The sequence below is a fragment of the Passer domesticus genome, chromosome 18, assembly GCF_036417665.1.
Source record: "Passer domesticus isolate bPasDom1 chromosome 18, bPasDom1.hap1, whole genome shotgun sequence".
NCBI lineage: Eukaryota > Metazoa > Chordata > Aves > Passeriformes > Passeridae > Passer > Passer domesticus.
Window position 1 is genome coordinate 5,284,406 of NC_087491.1, and position 17,791 is coordinate 5,302,196.

Below are 17,791 nucleotides of genomic sequence, written 5' to 3' on the forward strand. Positions count from 1 at the left end.
TTATCCAATTGCATGGAACATGGGGATACTTAACCCAAATCTGTCGGTTTTAATTATTTTCCTCTGGACAGATAAAAGCTTTCTATAGGTTCCTGTAGAATATTTGCTCTTTCAAGCGTTCTTCTGCGCTTTGATACTGAACGATTAAAGCATGCTAAAGAAAAAAACAGCCCCAACCTTTAGCTCCCTGTTCTTGGGCCCCCTGACTGCAGCTTTGATTGTTGACCTAAATTCCCCTTTCATAACTGAGTCCTGTCACCTCTGGTTGGAGTCTCCCAGCAAAACAGGCACGGCCAACTTTCAGAAGTGCAGGGCGCTGTTTTCTGTTCTGCCTTGCGTGGCTCTGACGGCTCCACAGCACCTGATGTGTTCAAAGTCACACTGAGCTCCCTCTTCCCCTTCCCCCCACCTCTCCCTCCTGGAAATGAAACCATAACAAGGGGTTTTTTTTACTTTTACTTTTGCCTTTCCTCCTCTCCCTCTCCCCCCACTTCCCATTGCTCAGGAAAGAGAGGAAGTTTTTCCTGCATGAAGAATGAAATTCTTAGTTTATTCTATGGCTGGTTTGGTTGCTGCAAAGATTGCTGTTATCCAGACACAAGAAATGGCACTGAAGTGAGAGAAGAATGCCCTGGAGGATGTTATTTATAGCATTACAGTGGGTTACAACAGCTTGTATGGGCTACTCCAGCCTCTCTTCTGTCAAACTCTGCCCACAGAGGGCTGCTTCTGGCTCCAGCAGCCTCCAGCTGTGAGTTCCTGTTCCTCTGCTCCCATCCCAGTTGCAGCAATGCCTCCTGTCCTCACCCTGGGCTGTCTCCCACAAGTTCAGCAGCTGATGTTCCGTGCTGTGCTCATGCTGCCAAGCCCTGCCCAGTGCACAGAGCCCATGTAAAGATGTGGCTCTATTTAAATCCCCAGAAAAGTCCTGAAAACAAAGGGGGTCATAAATGCTGGAGTTGGTTAGGGGCTCCTGGAAGAGGTCAGATGGACAATGATGGTGGAGATATTGTGGGTCAGTAGCCAAAGAACTGAGATTTTGCTTGTAAAAGGAAAAAGGGATATTGTCTTTCTTATTTTCCATGTTTGGCTTTTGGCTTTGAGCTGCTGCAGTTGAATTATACAGCTTTCCTCACTCTTTTGATGCCTAGGAATTTACTTTTCCTATAAGGGACAAACATCATAGGACTGGAAGAAGCCTTGTGGGCCATTGAAGTCTGTCTCTGGCCAAGTATAAAGGAATGTGGCATCTTCCTCTGTTTGTGCACTTCTCCAAAGTCCTCCAAGAAGTGACTCACTCCTTTGTGGGGAAGGGAGGCTTCCAGAGCCTCTTGCTGGAAAGCTGAACTAGCACCTCTTCTTTTTGTCTTTTTTTTTCTTTTTAATTAAATACAAAATTCCATTTCAGTCCCTTGGGCTTCAGGAACAAGAGCTTTAGAAGGAAAAAATCATTCAGACTAAGGAGTAAGAAGGGCTGTCAGTGTTCTCCTCAGCTGGAGCTCCATCCCTTTCTAGCAACTCAGGGCAAGCAGAAGTGAAGAAAACTGTTTGCTGCTGTATGAAACTAGTACATATTTTTTTAATCTAATTTCTGTGGGGAAACAAACATCAGTTTTATTTCACACCATTTCTTGGCTCAGAAACTTCAGGCACATTCGCCAAATTGTGGTTTTTCAGTCATTGGCTGTGTCTCATTTACCATGAGGCCTCTTTGGTTGGTAAAGAGATATTAAGTAGCTAAAAATGTCCTTTACTGCATTATTGTAAAGAATTCTCAGTGTAAATGAGAATTTAAACTTTGTATGTTTTTCATGTAAATGTTGGTTGTGGTCACAGCTGACTTGAAATTTGGAGTGTCAACCATTATGTGGGGTGATTTTGCTCAAAACCAGCCTTGTTTGGGGCAAAAGAGGCCTCTTCTTGTTTAAAATGTTCTTAATTATGTCTGAGAAATAACTCACGGCTATGGAACCTTTTACTAAATTGAAATAAATTGTGAAAACATCAAATTATTCAGTTTTCAGAAGTTCTGGCAATTATTTCACATGTCCCTCTTCCAATGGCTTTGCCCTTATTAGTTGTCATAGAAGAAGTAATAAATTCTTTTATTATGACATCCAGTGTCCCAGCTGAAATTAGTTTCATTGTGCTGGGGACAAAACGGAAAAGTGACACTCCCTTAGCCGGAGGATCCTCAGTCCAAAGCCAAAAGTAAAGTGAAGGATTGGGAAAATAGGTGAAGCATTCAAGAAAAGAGGGTCATAAAGAAGTGGTACAACTTGCAAGGCAGTTGGGTTTCTAACCCCAGCACAAGGGAGTGTGGGTTTCTTGTCCCTTTTTAAATTTTTTTTCCTTTCTCTTAAGAATAAAACAAACTTTTGCTGCTGAAAGGCTTGTGCTCAATCCATCTTTTCATCAAGAGTTGGATGTCTGCAATAGTAAAAGTTTGAGAAAATAATACTGTACGTGGCATAAGGATTCAGTAATGACCTTTGCCCTAAAGCAGAAAATGCAAGGAGCTGGAATAGTAGAGTGTTTTAGTTCATCAGCTTTCATACTGGTGTGTTCAGTGATGTCCCTATTGTCACTGGATTTTTTTCTTTTCCTGTCCTTCTTTGGCTCCCTGTAAATCTTGAATTGATGGCAGCTGTTTGAGCCCAACTCAAGGCACGTTGCATCACATCAGGGTTTAAAGGCTCAAAGGCAAGGGAGGATTGCTGCTATTCTGTAGTATTCCTCCAGCAGCTCCTCATGCTCAGCTGAGGTCAATCACCAGCATCAGGCAGCACTTCAGAGAGAGGAAGATGTTCTTTAAATGCTGCCTGGGAAACTGGATTTCCATCCTACAATAATTTATCAGTTCTTTGGTGGAATATTTCTAGCCCCGGCCAGTGTAAAGAGCAAAAACTCTTGACCCTTAAAGACTGTATGGTGGACTTTCCTGGAACTGGAGACCTGTTCCAGGACTTCCAGCTGTCCATCCAACCGTGGGGATCTTGGATGCCTGAAGAAACAGGTGGGGCAGCTTATGTGTGTGCAACTGCTTTGTGATCCACAGACCTGGAGGATTTGGTCACTAAAGATGGTAAATGAGGCTGGATTTGTGGGGATTGTGGCAGGGATGAGTTGTTCTTCTGTGCCTCAGTCAAAACAGCCCAGGGAGTCCCTGGGGTTCCCCTGGCCATGTTGAAGACATGCAGATTCTCAGAGGGATTTGTTGGGACAAGCCCATTTCTGCATCACTTTTTCTTCTCTCACCATGCTGGCATTTCCTGGCAGGCAAAAACTCTCTTACAAAATGCCTGATCAGCTCTAATGGTCTTATTACAATAAGCTGAGATTTTTATGACTTATTTGGGAGAGGGACTTGTCTTGCCAGCTGTCTTGTTATTCATTGCAGTGTTATCCACCCACTATCACTGGACAATACCTTCATTTGAGATGCATAAAAATACAGACTTTTATGGGCTCTCATCCATCTGAAAATTAATGCTATGTAAAAGCATTTATTTCCTAAATAAAAACTTTAAAATGCTTCAAAAACAGATTCCAGAAGGCTATTGGTAGCTTTGGCTCTTGTATCACAAGTTCCTCAGGTAAATACCCATCCCAGCAAATGTAATTTTTTTTTAGCAGATTTGTTTTTTTCTTGCCTGGTTCTCCTTCTCTCCTTTCTCATGATCAGAAGTAGCAGTATAAACCAGAAGCTGGTCTTGAAAAGGTTTTGAACTGAGTGCACCCTACAGATGAATAAACACATTACCTTCCGAACTCTGGGAGCTCTCTTCCAAAGGAAACAGGAAAAGGGGGAGCTCAGAATCCCTAGCAAAATACCAGTGTGCAGAAAAAAAGCCCATTTAAATGTTTTTAACTTTCCCATCAGAAGAATTTTTTTTTAAGGGGGAGGAGGTGGAGAGGGGCAGGGTGTGAGGAGAAGGGGGGAAGGTGGGTGCTGGGAGAGGGGAGGAAAAATACAGTGAATGCTCCTGTAACCTTTGCTCTGTTGATACTAGACAAGACTGCACTGTTAATGAGTGATTGTTAACAGATGGCTCTTGAGCAACTTAGTCAGAAGCATAAGATGTTATTTGGTTGTAGTGAGGGGAGGGTGAGGGTGCAGGGGTGAGGTAAGGGGATATTTAGTCTTTTCACGAGGACTGAACTGTCAGAGATTTATTATTTTCCTTTAGGCTTTTGGAAGTGGAGGCTCTGGGGAAGGATTGTTTTCTATGTGCTGATAGTAGAAAGGCCATTTGGTGCTGAAAGCTCCAATGATTTTGTTTTTGGTGAGGGGTGTCCCTGCAGTCCTTGGCCTTTGAGGACTGAAGGATGGAAATGTCTGTTTTTAACTCACTGAGCCTTGTGTCCCAAACTGGGGAGGAGTGGGCTCTGTCCACTGCCTGGAGCTGTCTGAGGGTTGGGTGAGAGAGCTCTAAGTATGGATCTACACATTGGGAGAGAAATCTTTCCATGGTACATTGAGTTGGTAGGAAGTGTGCCTGTGAGGGGCAGGAACCTTTCTGAATGTCCATCTTTCTGGGGATGCTCATCTGAGTGTATTTCTTGCCCTTCCCCAGTGTGGTGTATACCAGTGTATGCCATGTGCCTACTGGGTTTTGTTGGGTATGAATTTGAAGGCAGCCTGAACACATCCCATTCACTCTCTGCAGGATTTGTGTGCTTGAACTTAACAAGGTGACTGCAGCTGCTCAGTTTTTCTCAAAGTGTGCAGAATTTAGATTTTATATTTATTTCCCTTCTGGACCTTATTAGACACATGGTTCAGGGGTATGAGGGATGAGTGACATCAACAGGGATTGGTTCTCAAGACTGTTTTTGTTTTCAACCACTGATGAATGGCTTGAGGGAAGGGAAGAACCAAATGCACAGTCCAACGTTTTGCTGATAGGAATTTGCAGGAAAGTTTTGGACTTTGGTCAAGAAAAGGGAATCCCATTTGTACACACCACTGGCAAATCTTTACCTTTAATAGGAAGTCTTGACATGACCTCCCACAATGGTGCACTAGATGATTTAAAGCCTTCCTTGTGCACTAACTATCTAACAGATGTAGGTGAGTGTGTGTATATACATTTAGAGAGATATATTTACACAATTTAAAGACTAACGCCTTCATTCTGTCATCCTTATTTATTCATATTTCTCTTTTGGGGGCACATAGGACTGTATGACAAATGTTCTTACACCTCCCGTGACCGAGGCTGGGTCCTGGGGATTAACACCGTCAGTGACCAGGGGAACAGAGACCCCCGCTATTTCTTCTCGCTGAAGACGGACCGTGCTCGCAAAGTCACCACCATTGCAGCACACCGCAGCTACCTCCCTAACCAGTGGGTGCACCTGGCTGCCACCTACGACGGGCGCCTGATGAGACTCTACGTGAACGGTGCCCAGGTGGCCACAAGTGGAGAGCAAGTGGGCAGCATCTTCAGTCTGCTGACCTTGAAGTGCAAGGTGCTCATGCTGGGAGGAAATGCCCTGAACCAGAACTATCGGGGTTACGTGGAGCACTTCAGCCTCTGGAGGACAGCCCGGTCTCAAAAGGAGATCTTGTTGGACATGGAGCAGACGATTCACAGGCAAGACACGCCCCTACCTCAGCTCGTTCTTCAAGACAGTTTACTGAATGTGAAAAGCAGCTGGTCTCCCATGAAGGATGGCAGCAGCCCTCAGACCAAGTTCAGCTACCACCACGGCTATCTGCTGGACACCAGCCTGGACCCTCCTCTCTGCGGGCAGACAGTGTGTGACAACACGGATGTCATCGCCAGCTACAACAAACTGCCCAGGTTCCGCCGCAACAAAACCGTGCGCTACCGCGTGGTGAATCTGTATGACGACAAACATCAGAACCCCACCGTCAGCCAGCAGCAGATCGAGTTCCAGCACCAGCACCTGAACGAGGCTTTCAGCCGCTACAACATCACCTGGGAACTGGAGGTGCTGGAGGTGAAGAATTCTTCCCTTCGCCACCGACTCATCCTGGCCAACTGCGACATCAGCAAGATTGGGGATGAGAACTGTGACCCCGAGTGCAACCACACCCTGACGGGGTACGACGGCGGGGACTGCCGGCACGTCCGCCACACGCTCTTCAACAAGAAGAAGCAGAATGGGGTGTGTGACATGGATTGTAATTACGAGAGGTACAACTTTGACGGGGGAGAGTGCTGCAACCCAGAGATAACTGAAGTCACCAAGACCTGCTTTGACCCATATTCTCCTTACAGGTAGGCAATTTCTTTTTATGACCATATTGATGAATATCTGTCTAGGTATTGATCATCCTGCTGGCTGTTGAAGCCTTTTGTTGTTGCTATTACAGGCTTTGGAGTTTAATGAATTTTTTTTTTTCTCAGTATTTGGCTCACATTGCAGTTCTCCAAATGCAATCTCAGTAATGGTCTCAGCAGTGTCTTACCCCTGAATTGGTATTCCCAGCCAGGCTAAGGAAAATCTGTTCTAAAGACTGAAGCAGCCAATTTTGAGAGACCCATTAGTGGTTGGCTATGAGCAGCATATTGTAACAGTGCACAGTTTATTTTAACTCCAGACTCTGAAGAGTGGGGATTGGATGTCACATAAAGCTCATGTGTATTTGGAGAGGGAAAAGGCCCTCAGGCATGAAACAGAACATGAATACTCTTAGGTAGACTTTAATTCTGTAGCACTTTGAGGGTAGGTAGGTAACTCCATACTCCTACTGCTGTGTACAGCTCTCTGTGGGCACTGCTGTGGAGGGGCAGCTGAGTCTGGGGGCTGTGAGGAGGGAGGTGGGTACCAGATTCCTGTTGCACGTTCTGGGTGGGTAATGAAACTCCTCTGTTCCCCTTTCTAAACAAAAATGAGAACAGGAGTAATGCCACTTCATTGCAGGGCAGCTTCTGTAGGTGGATGTGAGCTCATAAAATCCTCAGCTCCTCAGCTCAGGCTTCCTTGGGCTGCAGTTTGAGGAGTGGCATGGTCAAATAACTTGCATCAGGTGGGTACCATGTACCTACAATTACTCCAAATTCAGATAAGTTAGTACATTTAAGTAATAAAGTGTTTCTTGTGAATGAGTTAGAAGTATAAGCACAGAAAATATGAAAATTAAAGCTGAAATTCTGTTATCTGCATTCCATGTTACAGCTTTTTTAGGGTAGTTCATGGAGCCATAGAGGGGAAACTTCTAAATGGTCAGAATTCCCAACACTAAAGTTCAGGTAAAGAAGGAAAGTACAAGTTCTTCACGAGTCCCTTCCATTGCAGCAATTCAGGCTATATTTATAGCTTCCTTAATAGAGAGAAATTTTTAAACAACATTATCAGCTCTACTGGAGCTTTAAATACACATAATTAAGTTGGAAAGAAAAGCCAATTTTTTTTTTTTTTTTTACTCCAGCAAGGTTGTTGTTTAAAAAAATCTTTCTAGCTCAGTTTGACTTCAGTCACTTACCAGTGAACAAAGCTCAAATGAGGAAATTCTTTAAATATTAATGCTTGAAAACATTGAAAGGAAAAATACCAGTTTTTAATACTGTTCAAATTGAGAACTCCACTAAGCAAATATCATCAAAAGCATAATGCAAATTGGATTGTTTTAACACTGTAGTTCTGAGAACTCAAGGTGTTAGCTATAGCAACTAACACAATTTTTAGGAAAAAAATACATTCTTTTTAATCTGATAGTACCCTTTTATCACTTGTTCTGTGACCAGCATAATACAATTTGGAGACAACCACCGGACTGAGCTTGTCTGGAGGACTTATATCTCATGGCCCTGATCTCACAGATCTTCTATAGGTTCATTTTGACTTGAGAACAACCTCTTGATCTAAAAGAGGAGGGGAGGCCTGAAGATCCCCTTCCACAGCCTAGAGCCTCAGAAAATCCAGAGATGCCCCAAAGATTTATTTTTTTTTAACAGACATTTAATTTATTTATCTTTGCACAGACATGGTATTGCAGCATTGATCATTGGCAATGAAGCTACAGAGGGCAGTGAGAGAAATTCCAGGTCTCTGGAGTCTTTATTTGGTGGCCGATGTGCTTTGGAACTCAAACTCACTACTGTGATGAGTGTTTGTACTCAGTAAGGCAAAATAGAGCAGTTGGATTTACTGGAACTGAAGTTTGTAAGCCTGATCCTGAATACTGCTTTGGGAATTTAGCTTAGCAAATACAGGTTTAGGGCAGTGATTTTGGCAGTAAAGCCTTTACTGATTACAGGGGAGAAGATTCAAATCCTGGTTTTGGCTTTGGTGTTGATGTCAGCATCATCCCCTGAGAAAGAGATTTCTATGTCAATTAGTGACAAAGTAAAAACTTGGTTGGCACTGTCTGGGCCTGTTTTGCATCCCCAGACCCTCTTCTCATTGCTTTCATTGGCCAAGAGTCCTCAGTCCCCTTTAGTGCAGATCTTGTACCACAGCAGTGAAGACCTTGCAGCCATGGAGAACTCACATCTCATTTCAGGTATTTCCTCCACCAGAGTTCACTCCAACAATAGCAGAAGAAAGGGCAAAGATCCGTCAATCTGGTGAGGAAAGGGAGGGAAGAAAGATGAAGTGGTACCAATAAAAATTTTCCTGAACTTTATTTAAAAAGACTTTTCAGAGTCTTCCTTGGTACTGGGCTTTGTTTCTTCACACCCTCAGTGTCAGCAGTTGCAGCCAGCTGTTCACCAAGCAGAGCTTATTCATTAAATACTTCTGTCCTCTGGAACCAAGCAAGAAGTGCTAATGCTTGATTAATGCTGTAATAAACAGGAACCCTCCTCAGTGCCTCTTTTTCCAAAAAAGATGATTTATCTGTTCCCAGCCACTTTCCTTCTTATTATGAGTCCCAGTCCATGAAGCTCCATCCTAGGACAGAGTTGCTCTGAGCCTTGATGCAAAAAACACTGTGGGTGCTTTGTGACTAAGTGGAACCACTGGAACAATTCCAAGACACCTCTGATCTGTGTTACAAATTTCTAGTGATCCTTATGGGCACCTGGGACAAAGGGCTCAGGTACTTTGATGGTGTCATTCAGTCACTGTGGTGGTAAAACTGTGGTGACTTCAGAGCAGATCCCAGCAGCACAGCTGGTAGATTTCTTTTCTGTTTCCTGCCTTCTTTGTGGCACCTTTCCAAAAACATTTAACTCCAAAAAGCTGATGTTCCATGCCATAGTGATGTGGCAGAGATTTAAGTTTGTCAGAGGGACAGCAGTGAGAATGGGAATTCTGCTCTCAGAGCTGCTCAGCAGAAAAGCTGTAAACATTGTGGTACCAACTAGATCATCTCTCCTCTTTTTTAATAGCCTGCAGGGAAAAAACAAAGGACTGGTTATCATTAGCCACACAGCAGGCTTTATCCAAGAATATCTGCCTCACTTCTTTTCATTAATTTCATGAGAGTGGGACAAAATGTATTTTGTCCCAGCAGAAGGTTTACAAATATTGTTCTGCTTTTCTGCAATTCTGGGAAATTAGAACATGCTAAGATCATACAGTTTGGCCCAATACAAAGGGAAGGAGCAAGAATAAACACCCTTGCCAGAAAGACTCATTCTTTGTGTTATTTGGTATATTGCTGGTTACAAAACAGGGAAGACTTTGAGCTCATGACACCTACCATGGCTGCTTTTCAAAGAACTTGAAAGAAGCAGCAAGGGATCATAGGAAATCATGCTCGGTAAATGCCATTTGATGTGGTGAGTTCTTGCACCATCCTATGGTTAACTGAGACGTTCCTTTTATGTAATATTGGGCTTGTACATCAGGCTTCACCACAGGATTCCATGGACAGATAAGGAAGCATTCCCCTCGGTGCCTTCTTAGGAAAACGTTGATGAAATTCCTGAAGCAGTAAAAGTACTGGAGTCTCTTCAAGCTCCCTCGATCCATATGGCCTACCACGTACTTGCTGGAAATCACCCCAGAATAGTTGTCCTGGGGACAGACTTTCTCAACATCCACATGTGTGCCCCAAAGGCTCACAGCCCTTCATTTCTGCCTAAAGGAGGAGCAGAATGAGCTGTACAAACTCTGGTCCATTTGCAGCAAACTCATGTTGGCACTAAACCAAGGAATCACAGAACCACAGAATGATTTGGGTTGGAAGGAACCTTAAAGATCATCCAGTTCCAGCCCTCCCTGAGAGCTGGAGCCTGTGTCCTTTTCTAGCACTTGTATTGGACAGTTCAGCTTTGTTCATATCGTGTCACACCACATTTCAGGCATACATAAATTAGACTTAAAATACATGCCTGACCCATTTGTAGGAATTTCCATAGTGGCTTTGAGCAGCAGTGGGTGTGACAGAGCTGTGTGTGAGCACACTGGGCTAGGCATGTGGGCCAAAGCAGTAGCATTAGGAGGAGGAGGTGGTGGCTAATCCATAGCCCAGGGCAGCCTCAGCCTGAGGTGACTGAGCTGCACTTCAGGGCTCTTCCATGGAGTACCAGCTCAACCTCTTTTCCTTCTCTTCTGCTGGAATTCTTTTCATGAGACGTACTTGAAAAATATGGTCAACTTACTCTGGAGGAGGGAGGTACACTGAATGCCCTTTTCCAGGAGCTGAAGTTGTAAGAAACACTCCTTGATTCCCAATAAAGCACTAATTTCCACTTAATCCTAAACACTAAAAAGAACAGAAGAAATTCTTCAAAGCTCTTCAGTTCCGGGAGCTTGAGAACTTAATCCCCTGCCTCGAAGAGACCATTGTGCAGCTCTTGACATCAAGGATGCCTGCATTCACACAGGTATCAGACAGACATATAGCAAATACCTGAGTTTTTGTCTAGGGATTCAGTGTTAAATGTCCAGTTCTTTAATTAGCAGCTCCAGGGCTGTTTAGGAGGCGAAGAGTAATACTGTCAAGGACGGAGCTGCTGTATCTTGGTAGTTGTCACCCAAAAGCCAAGTCCCAACAGGAAATCCTCTGTTCTCTCTGTTTATTCTGTCCTCTGTTCCAGATGTCAGGGATGTTAATCAGCTGGGAGGAGTTGCATCTGTTCCCATGCTAGCAACTGACATTTATAAGTCTAGTATTGAATTCTGATACAGACAGGACTGCAGTGCTAAAGAAACTATTTCTATACTATTCCACACCCTAGAAACAGTAGGAGTTTGCTCAATTTAGCTTGACCCACAGTCAACTTTTCCAACAGCTTTTTTCAAGAAACATTTTTTCGCCAAGACTCATAGAACTCATGGTTTCTTTCATGGATGTTATCCATTAAGGAAAAAGATCACTGTCTGGTCAAATTGCAGGATGCTTGGGATGAAGGGGGTCTATAAAATCTATGGAGTAAACTATCAGAGATCATTAACAATCCTTGTGGGAGACAACAGATTAAAGTATTATTATACCCCCAGTGCTGATGCAGACCTGTTTGTCTCTGAAACATCACGTGGAAGATTTGCAAGTGCAGAGTCTGCAGATTTGACAGGGATTGCATTTGCCCCTTGCTGCTGGGTAGCACCACATCCTCTAGGATCAGCTGCCCCATGGATGCTTTCCAGCAACACCTTACCAGCCTCTGGTTAAGCAAATGAGGTGGAGCTCATCCCTTCCCACGATGTGCAATGTGGCCATGGGTATGTGCTGCTTTATTCTTTTTGCTGATCAATTCAAATTGTAGCATCTCTCACACAGACCCACAGTTTGATCATGTCTAACAGTCCTCTTTCAATGCTGTAGGGCCTGGTATTAATGCCCCTGGTTTTCTCCCATAGTCATTGGTGTACAAACTCCCTTCAGCTCTGGTTGTGGGGTGACCTTTGCATTTTTAGTTAATGTCAGCTGAACCTCCTGTGTAAATTCAGGAGGACACACCTTTCACACTGAAAAAAGATGCATAGTTTAGTTCTGTGGCAAGCTTAACCAGGTGCAACACTTAGATTTGCAAATCCCATTCTATCTCTCAGACTTCTTTTCTGACAGGGATTTAAGCCCAATTCTTGCAAGCAATAGCTGCCCCTTGGGGAAATGCAGAGCAGCCACCTCCACTGTATCCCATTTACAGCACCCACAAACAGGGTGCATTTGACTTTGCCTCTCATGGATTGCTAGACCTGGGCAAAAGGTATTTCAGTTGGGCTTTTTTTTTTTGCAGAGGCTGGGGAAACTGAGTGGATGTCTTGGTTTACCTTCTCTTAACTGAAGTGAATTAATTGTCCCTCAAACACCCCAGGATCAGGACAATGTGGAGCTGTCCCATCACTTTTGTACCTGCCCACCATGAAGGTGCACTTGTGCAGAGTAACTGGTGAGGCAAATTTCACACTATATGTGATGTAGGTCAAGACACCCATTGGCATCATCATATACTTCTAAAACACACAGCTTCAAACAGGCCTGTCAGGGCTACAGAGATATGCAGGAACCACTTCAATATTTGCAAGGTTTTTGTGAAAACTGTGCAGTAAAAAAGTGTGATGCTGATAGCCACTGTCACGTTTCCTCCCTTGGAGGCAGATTCATTGAGAAGTAGGATGGACATATCCACACCCCATGACATGGCAGAGTGTTTAGACCAGGAATACAAACACCACTGCTGTCAGAAACAATTGTGAGATTGTTCCACTGCAGCTGGAGCAGAGTTCCAGCACCCACATACTGTGGAGGAAGATTAGGAGCATGTGCTCTGCTGGGGTCAATGAAATCCTGTCCTTCTGTTTGGTTCAGAGTAGATTTGCAATTTTGAAGTTTCTCAGGGTAACTCAACTGAGACTACCTAGTTTGCATGTAATTTCAGCACTCCAAATTACCATAAATTTGCAAGAAGTTGTTTTTGAGTTCATTAATAATGGATGGGTGGCTACACCATCAGAGTGCTTGCTCTCAGCTTCCAAAAGGATCAGGGTGAGCTGTACTGAGGAAACTTCTTGGAGTACTTAAATGCTTGGGGTATGAAACTCTAATAAACCTCCAAAAAGCCAGGAAATTTGGAGAGAAGGCTGAAACTCCATACCTAGTGCACCCTACTGGGTCTTTGTATTTCAGAATATGCTACGTTTGTTCACTGAAATATCTCCAATATGGAACTCTTTAGGGTGGAGTTTCACCTTTAACTCTAAATTTCCTGGCATGTGTTAGTTTGAAGTACACGCTTAACTTCTCCCCAGTGCTGTTTTTCATTTTTAATTTCCTTTCTCTTTTAAAGGAGGGACCGTGCTAGAAGGACCCCTACTAAAAAGGGACCCCACTGAAATCAAAATTAGAGGGTTTGCCCTAATTTGATCTTTCTGAAATTCTTCAGGAGAACTAGCTTCAGCATATTTTTTTCCTACCATTGTTTTAAAGACTCTTGTGGCCAATCCACCCCAGTGAAAAAGATCAATAAAATCTACACCTTGCAGACCAATTATTTTAGAAGGTACCCAGATGTTTGAGTAGCATATAAGAAACCTTGGAAATATAGACCATCTCCTGTAAATTGCAGTTAAAGATCTGGTCATGGCCATTGATAGGGGTGAGCTGCTTGTTGTGAAAGGCACTATTTCCATAAATTCAGTCATTGCAGAAGCAGGCCATGTTTGCTGTTGACACTTGTTGGTTACATCAGTGATGGTAAAAGAGTGGAAACAGCAGTGGTTTGGAATAAGAGCCGTGGCAATTACCTGCAATGATTTTAAAAATAATTTTGGCCCTAGATGTTGAAAAGATGTGTCATCGCTGATTTGTGTGAGGGCAGCTTCAGCAGGCTTGAGTTACAAGGCTTTGGAGAATAAAATTCTTCCTGCTGCCTCAAAATGCATCTTTGGAGCTACATTGCCAGTAGATAATACAGAATAAATTTGCTTCTCATTCTATAACCTTGTTGTGTCAATAAATTGTGGGCTTCACTGAGAAGCTGTGGCAGTCAGTTTTCCCAGCTCAAGACTTTCTTGGTTTTTCAAATCACTCCCATCAGCTTTGCAAGGAAAATTTATCTTAGCAAGATGTCTACAGGGAAATTGGCAAAATACTGAATTTATGTGGCATTGGGCTTGTGAGTTCCTTTGACCTCAGGCCAGGTATGCTGGCAGTCTTGTGAGCTCCAGCCTCCCTTCCCTTCCCTTCCCTTCCCTTCCCTTCCCTTCCCTTCCCTTCCCTTCCCTTCCCTTCCCTTCCCTTCCCTTCCCTTCCCTTCCCTTCCCTTCCCTTCCCTTCCCTTCCCTTCCCTTCCCTTCCCTTCCCTTCCCTTCCCTTCCCTTCCCTTCCCTTCCCTTCCCTTCCCTTCCCTTCCCTTCCCTTCCCTTCCCTTCCCTTCCCTTCCCTTCCCTTCCCTTCCCTTCCCTTCCCTTCCCTCGCTGTGGCATTGTACATTTTGCATGGATAACCCTGAAATTCAGAAGTTCTTGAGGATTTTCAACAACTTTAGTTCATGCAAATGAAAATTCAAGTTGAAATCTGGGGGAAAGTCCTGCCACAGGGTCCTTTGTCACCCACCAGCAGCTCCATGCTGGGACTGGTACCCTGCAGCACCAGAGAGGAGGAGCAATTCCCTGTATCTTCTGCTAAGCTGAGTATTTCTCATTCCAACACATAAAAGCACTTTGTCACATCAGCAGGAGACGATATTCCTCTCCCTTCACCCTCTCCAGTATGGCCCCATCAACATCCTTGTGTTGTGTTTCCAGCCTCGACTTTGTAATACAGATCACAGCTGGTTGGTTTGAATTTCCCCTGAGTTACCCAGGATGCTGCTGAAAGAACAGGAAGAGCAGAAATGCTTTAATCAGTTAAATCAATCAAAAAAAAAAAAAAAAAAAAAAAAGGTAGACTAGACCTTAAAATTTACCCTGCAACCTTTGCTACTCACTGCAATGACGTCTTTGTCCTATTTCTTTAAGTGCAGGATTTTATTGGGACTTGGCAGAAGGGTGAAGTGAGGAAGACACGGGAGGGGGTTTGCTGAGTTAAAAAAGGAAAAAGAAAATGTCAGTGAGAAAATGGAAATACCCTGATGCTCTCCAGCCTAGTGCTGGAGCCAGTCTCTCTCTCCCTCTTGCAGGGAAGGGGCTCCTTTTCCATTAGCTTTCCATGGTCATATTTAATGGGTTTGCTCTGACACAGAGCCAAGAAAGGGCTTTGCTGTGTGATGCCGGGTCCTGCGTGTGTTCAGGCATCCACAGCTGCTCCCTAGCAAGGGCTGCCTTTTGACTACTGAGGTATTTTTTATAGCCACAGAGGGCAACTATTAATAGATGAGATTTACCAAAACACAGAGCTACGCAGTGTGGTGTGGAGGGGAAGAGGGAAACCTGTGGGATTTATGTCAGGAAAATTCCATGTTGAAATTATGCTGGAAGACACAGTAAAAATGAATATGCCAAGAAGGGGATTTAATCTGTAACTTTGGGCCATGCCAGCATTTTTCCTCCATTAAGGATCTGCCCCACCACATGAAACATGTGCTGAATTATTTCTTCAGCATTAAACAGCACAAAGTGTACAGAGGATGAAGATAAGACACATAGACACAAAATATCAGCTTTTCTGAGATGTGATTAAATACCAAAAGGAAGCGCAGGCATTCCTGACCCAGGAGACATTTCATTTTGATCAGACATGGGATTAGGGGTAAAATGTGAAGAATTCCACATGTGTGGATGGAGGGAGCTGATCAGGAATTTGCCTCTCTGTTTATTGATTCATTTCTAATTTCCATGATGAAATGTAATGAGACTGGTAGCCCTGTCAGACTCACAAATTATATTTGCATATTGAAGACGACAGGTTTGGGAACATCGAGCAGAAAGGAGTGAGACAATTAAAACTGCTTTTGAAGTCAGAACTCAGACATTGATTAAATATCATAAAATCCAGATGCTATCAATTAATAGACCCATCACTGTAATCATCTGCACATTTTTTGTGCACCTTCCAAAGGCACAATGGGGAGTTGCATTCCAGGCCAAAAAAAGATCCACTGACTGTTGGGAGAGTGTGGGTATCAAAATCCCCTTTACACTTTGAAAAGCTTTTCTTTAAATTGCTTTGTGTTCCCTTAATTACTTAATTTGATTTTTTTAATTGAAAAAGAGACAGGAAGAGATTAACTGGTGAAAAATTTCAAGTAAATAAAGAGTGCCACACTCATTTAGAGAATGTGGGTAGACACCAGAAAAGCCAGAGCTTAGTTTGATTCACGTGAGTGTGAGAGAGAATGGAAATATTTCCAAACTATCTGAACTGCTTAGGTTTGCACAACTGGCTGAGAACAATTACAAAACAACATTTTTCTGTGATCTCCTGTTTCCCATGAGCTTGATGATGCTCTATTCCTGTCCTCAATCCCTGAAAATGGATCTGGAGGCAAACACAGGCATGCCTGAGAAATAGTCATAATTGCATAAACTTATATTATTCAAAACACTGAATAAGTTTGGGCTTGGCATTTCTGGTTAAGGGGTTTTATTTTGCCTTCATGCTGATTCCTCCCAAAATATGAGGTGTCACACTTACTGCACTGAGAGCTGAGGATGTGCACTGGCTATTTGTAGTTGTTTCTCAGTTCCTTAGGGAATGATTCCTGCCATCTGTTCACTGCAGGTATAGACATGATTGAGAGAATTAAATCTTAAAAGTCTTTATAATTGCTGGGAAAAGGTAGATCCTTCCACTAAGATTTAGAGCACCAAGTTTAGAGCCCAAAAGCAGGAATCTAATTTCATTCACAGTTCACATCAGGCTCCCCCATCATGCTGTGTTCCTTAATAATCATTCCACATTTCCTATTTTTAAGTACATAATATTGTTCCAAATGGATGTTCTGCTTTCTGCCTGGACTAAACTAGATATCCTAAGCTCTTTGAAGTCCACAGAAAGATTGAACTCCCAAAGACCTTGGTCTTTGGCTTCGATCTCTCCATCCAGAGAACATGAGAGGCTGGGAGCCTCCCTGAAACGAAGGGTGATAGCTCAGAGCAAAGCTCCTATACAACAAAACTGCACTGGAGTAAGAAGGAGAAATGTTCTGGGTAAGGATTGATGGCAACAGTTCACAGCATTATAAAAATCACTTCCCTTTTGCCTCCAGCATTTTTACCACGACTGTGTCAGTGCCAAAACCCAGAACACACTCACTAATTCCTCCAGAATTGATCGGTCATGATAAACTTCCAAACACAGAGTAAAATACTTCCTTCAGACACATCAGAGTGTTTCTCCCAGTTTGCCTGGAGAAATCTGTGCTGTTTGATTTCCTCCCTGCATCCAATTTGATTCAGAAAAGGGCTGCAAGTTCCTGGCTCCCTCCTGATACACTCAGAATTCTTCTGACATTTACTTTTGGGGATAGATTTATTCTCATGTTTGTGCTATAAAATGTCCTATTTATAAAGGGTGATTAGACACTGGAATGGGCTGCCCAGGGATGTGGTGAGGCTGCCGTGCCTAGAGGTGCTTAAGGAAAGACTGAAGATGGAATTTAGGGCCATGGTGTTTTTGGCAAGGTGGTGTTCGGTCATAGGTTGGACTTAAAGACCTCAGAGGTCTTTTTCAACTTAACTGACTCTGATTATGTCTTAATTCAAGCTCAAAACTTCAACTATTCTCATCTTGATCAGACACAAAGTTCTTTTTATATCCTCGTGGGAATAATACCTGAAGAATTTCTAGGTTTTGATTTTTAAAAAACATCATGAGGAGATACTCCAATACGGCTTGCAGGATGCCTTCTCTTCCCCCACAACTGAATAAGGAAGGATGTCAAGTTTTGCAAGTGCTTGGGCTGGCACAGAGTTGTGGAAGTGAGGGAATTAATAGCAGTCCCACTCTGCCTATGACAGGGAGGTGCAAGACATCTCATGC

The 17,791-nt window shown here is 43.4% G+C and overlaps 1 protein-coding gene across 3 annotated transcripts in view; it reads left to right on the plus strand.

Moving 5' to 3' along the window:
* Positions 1-17,791, plus strand: part of PAPPA (pappalysin 1) — a 179,858-nt gene that overhangs the window by 21,368 nt on the left and 140,699 nt on the right. For all 3 annotated transcript variants that reach the window (XM_064393828.1, XM_064393829.1, XM_064393830.1), the window contains exon 2: positions 5,183-6,251. In XM_064393828.1, the coding sequence (XP_064249898.1) occupies positions 5,183-6,251 (1,069 nt within the window). The remainder of the gene's footprint in view (positions 1-5,182; positions 6,252-17,791) is intronic.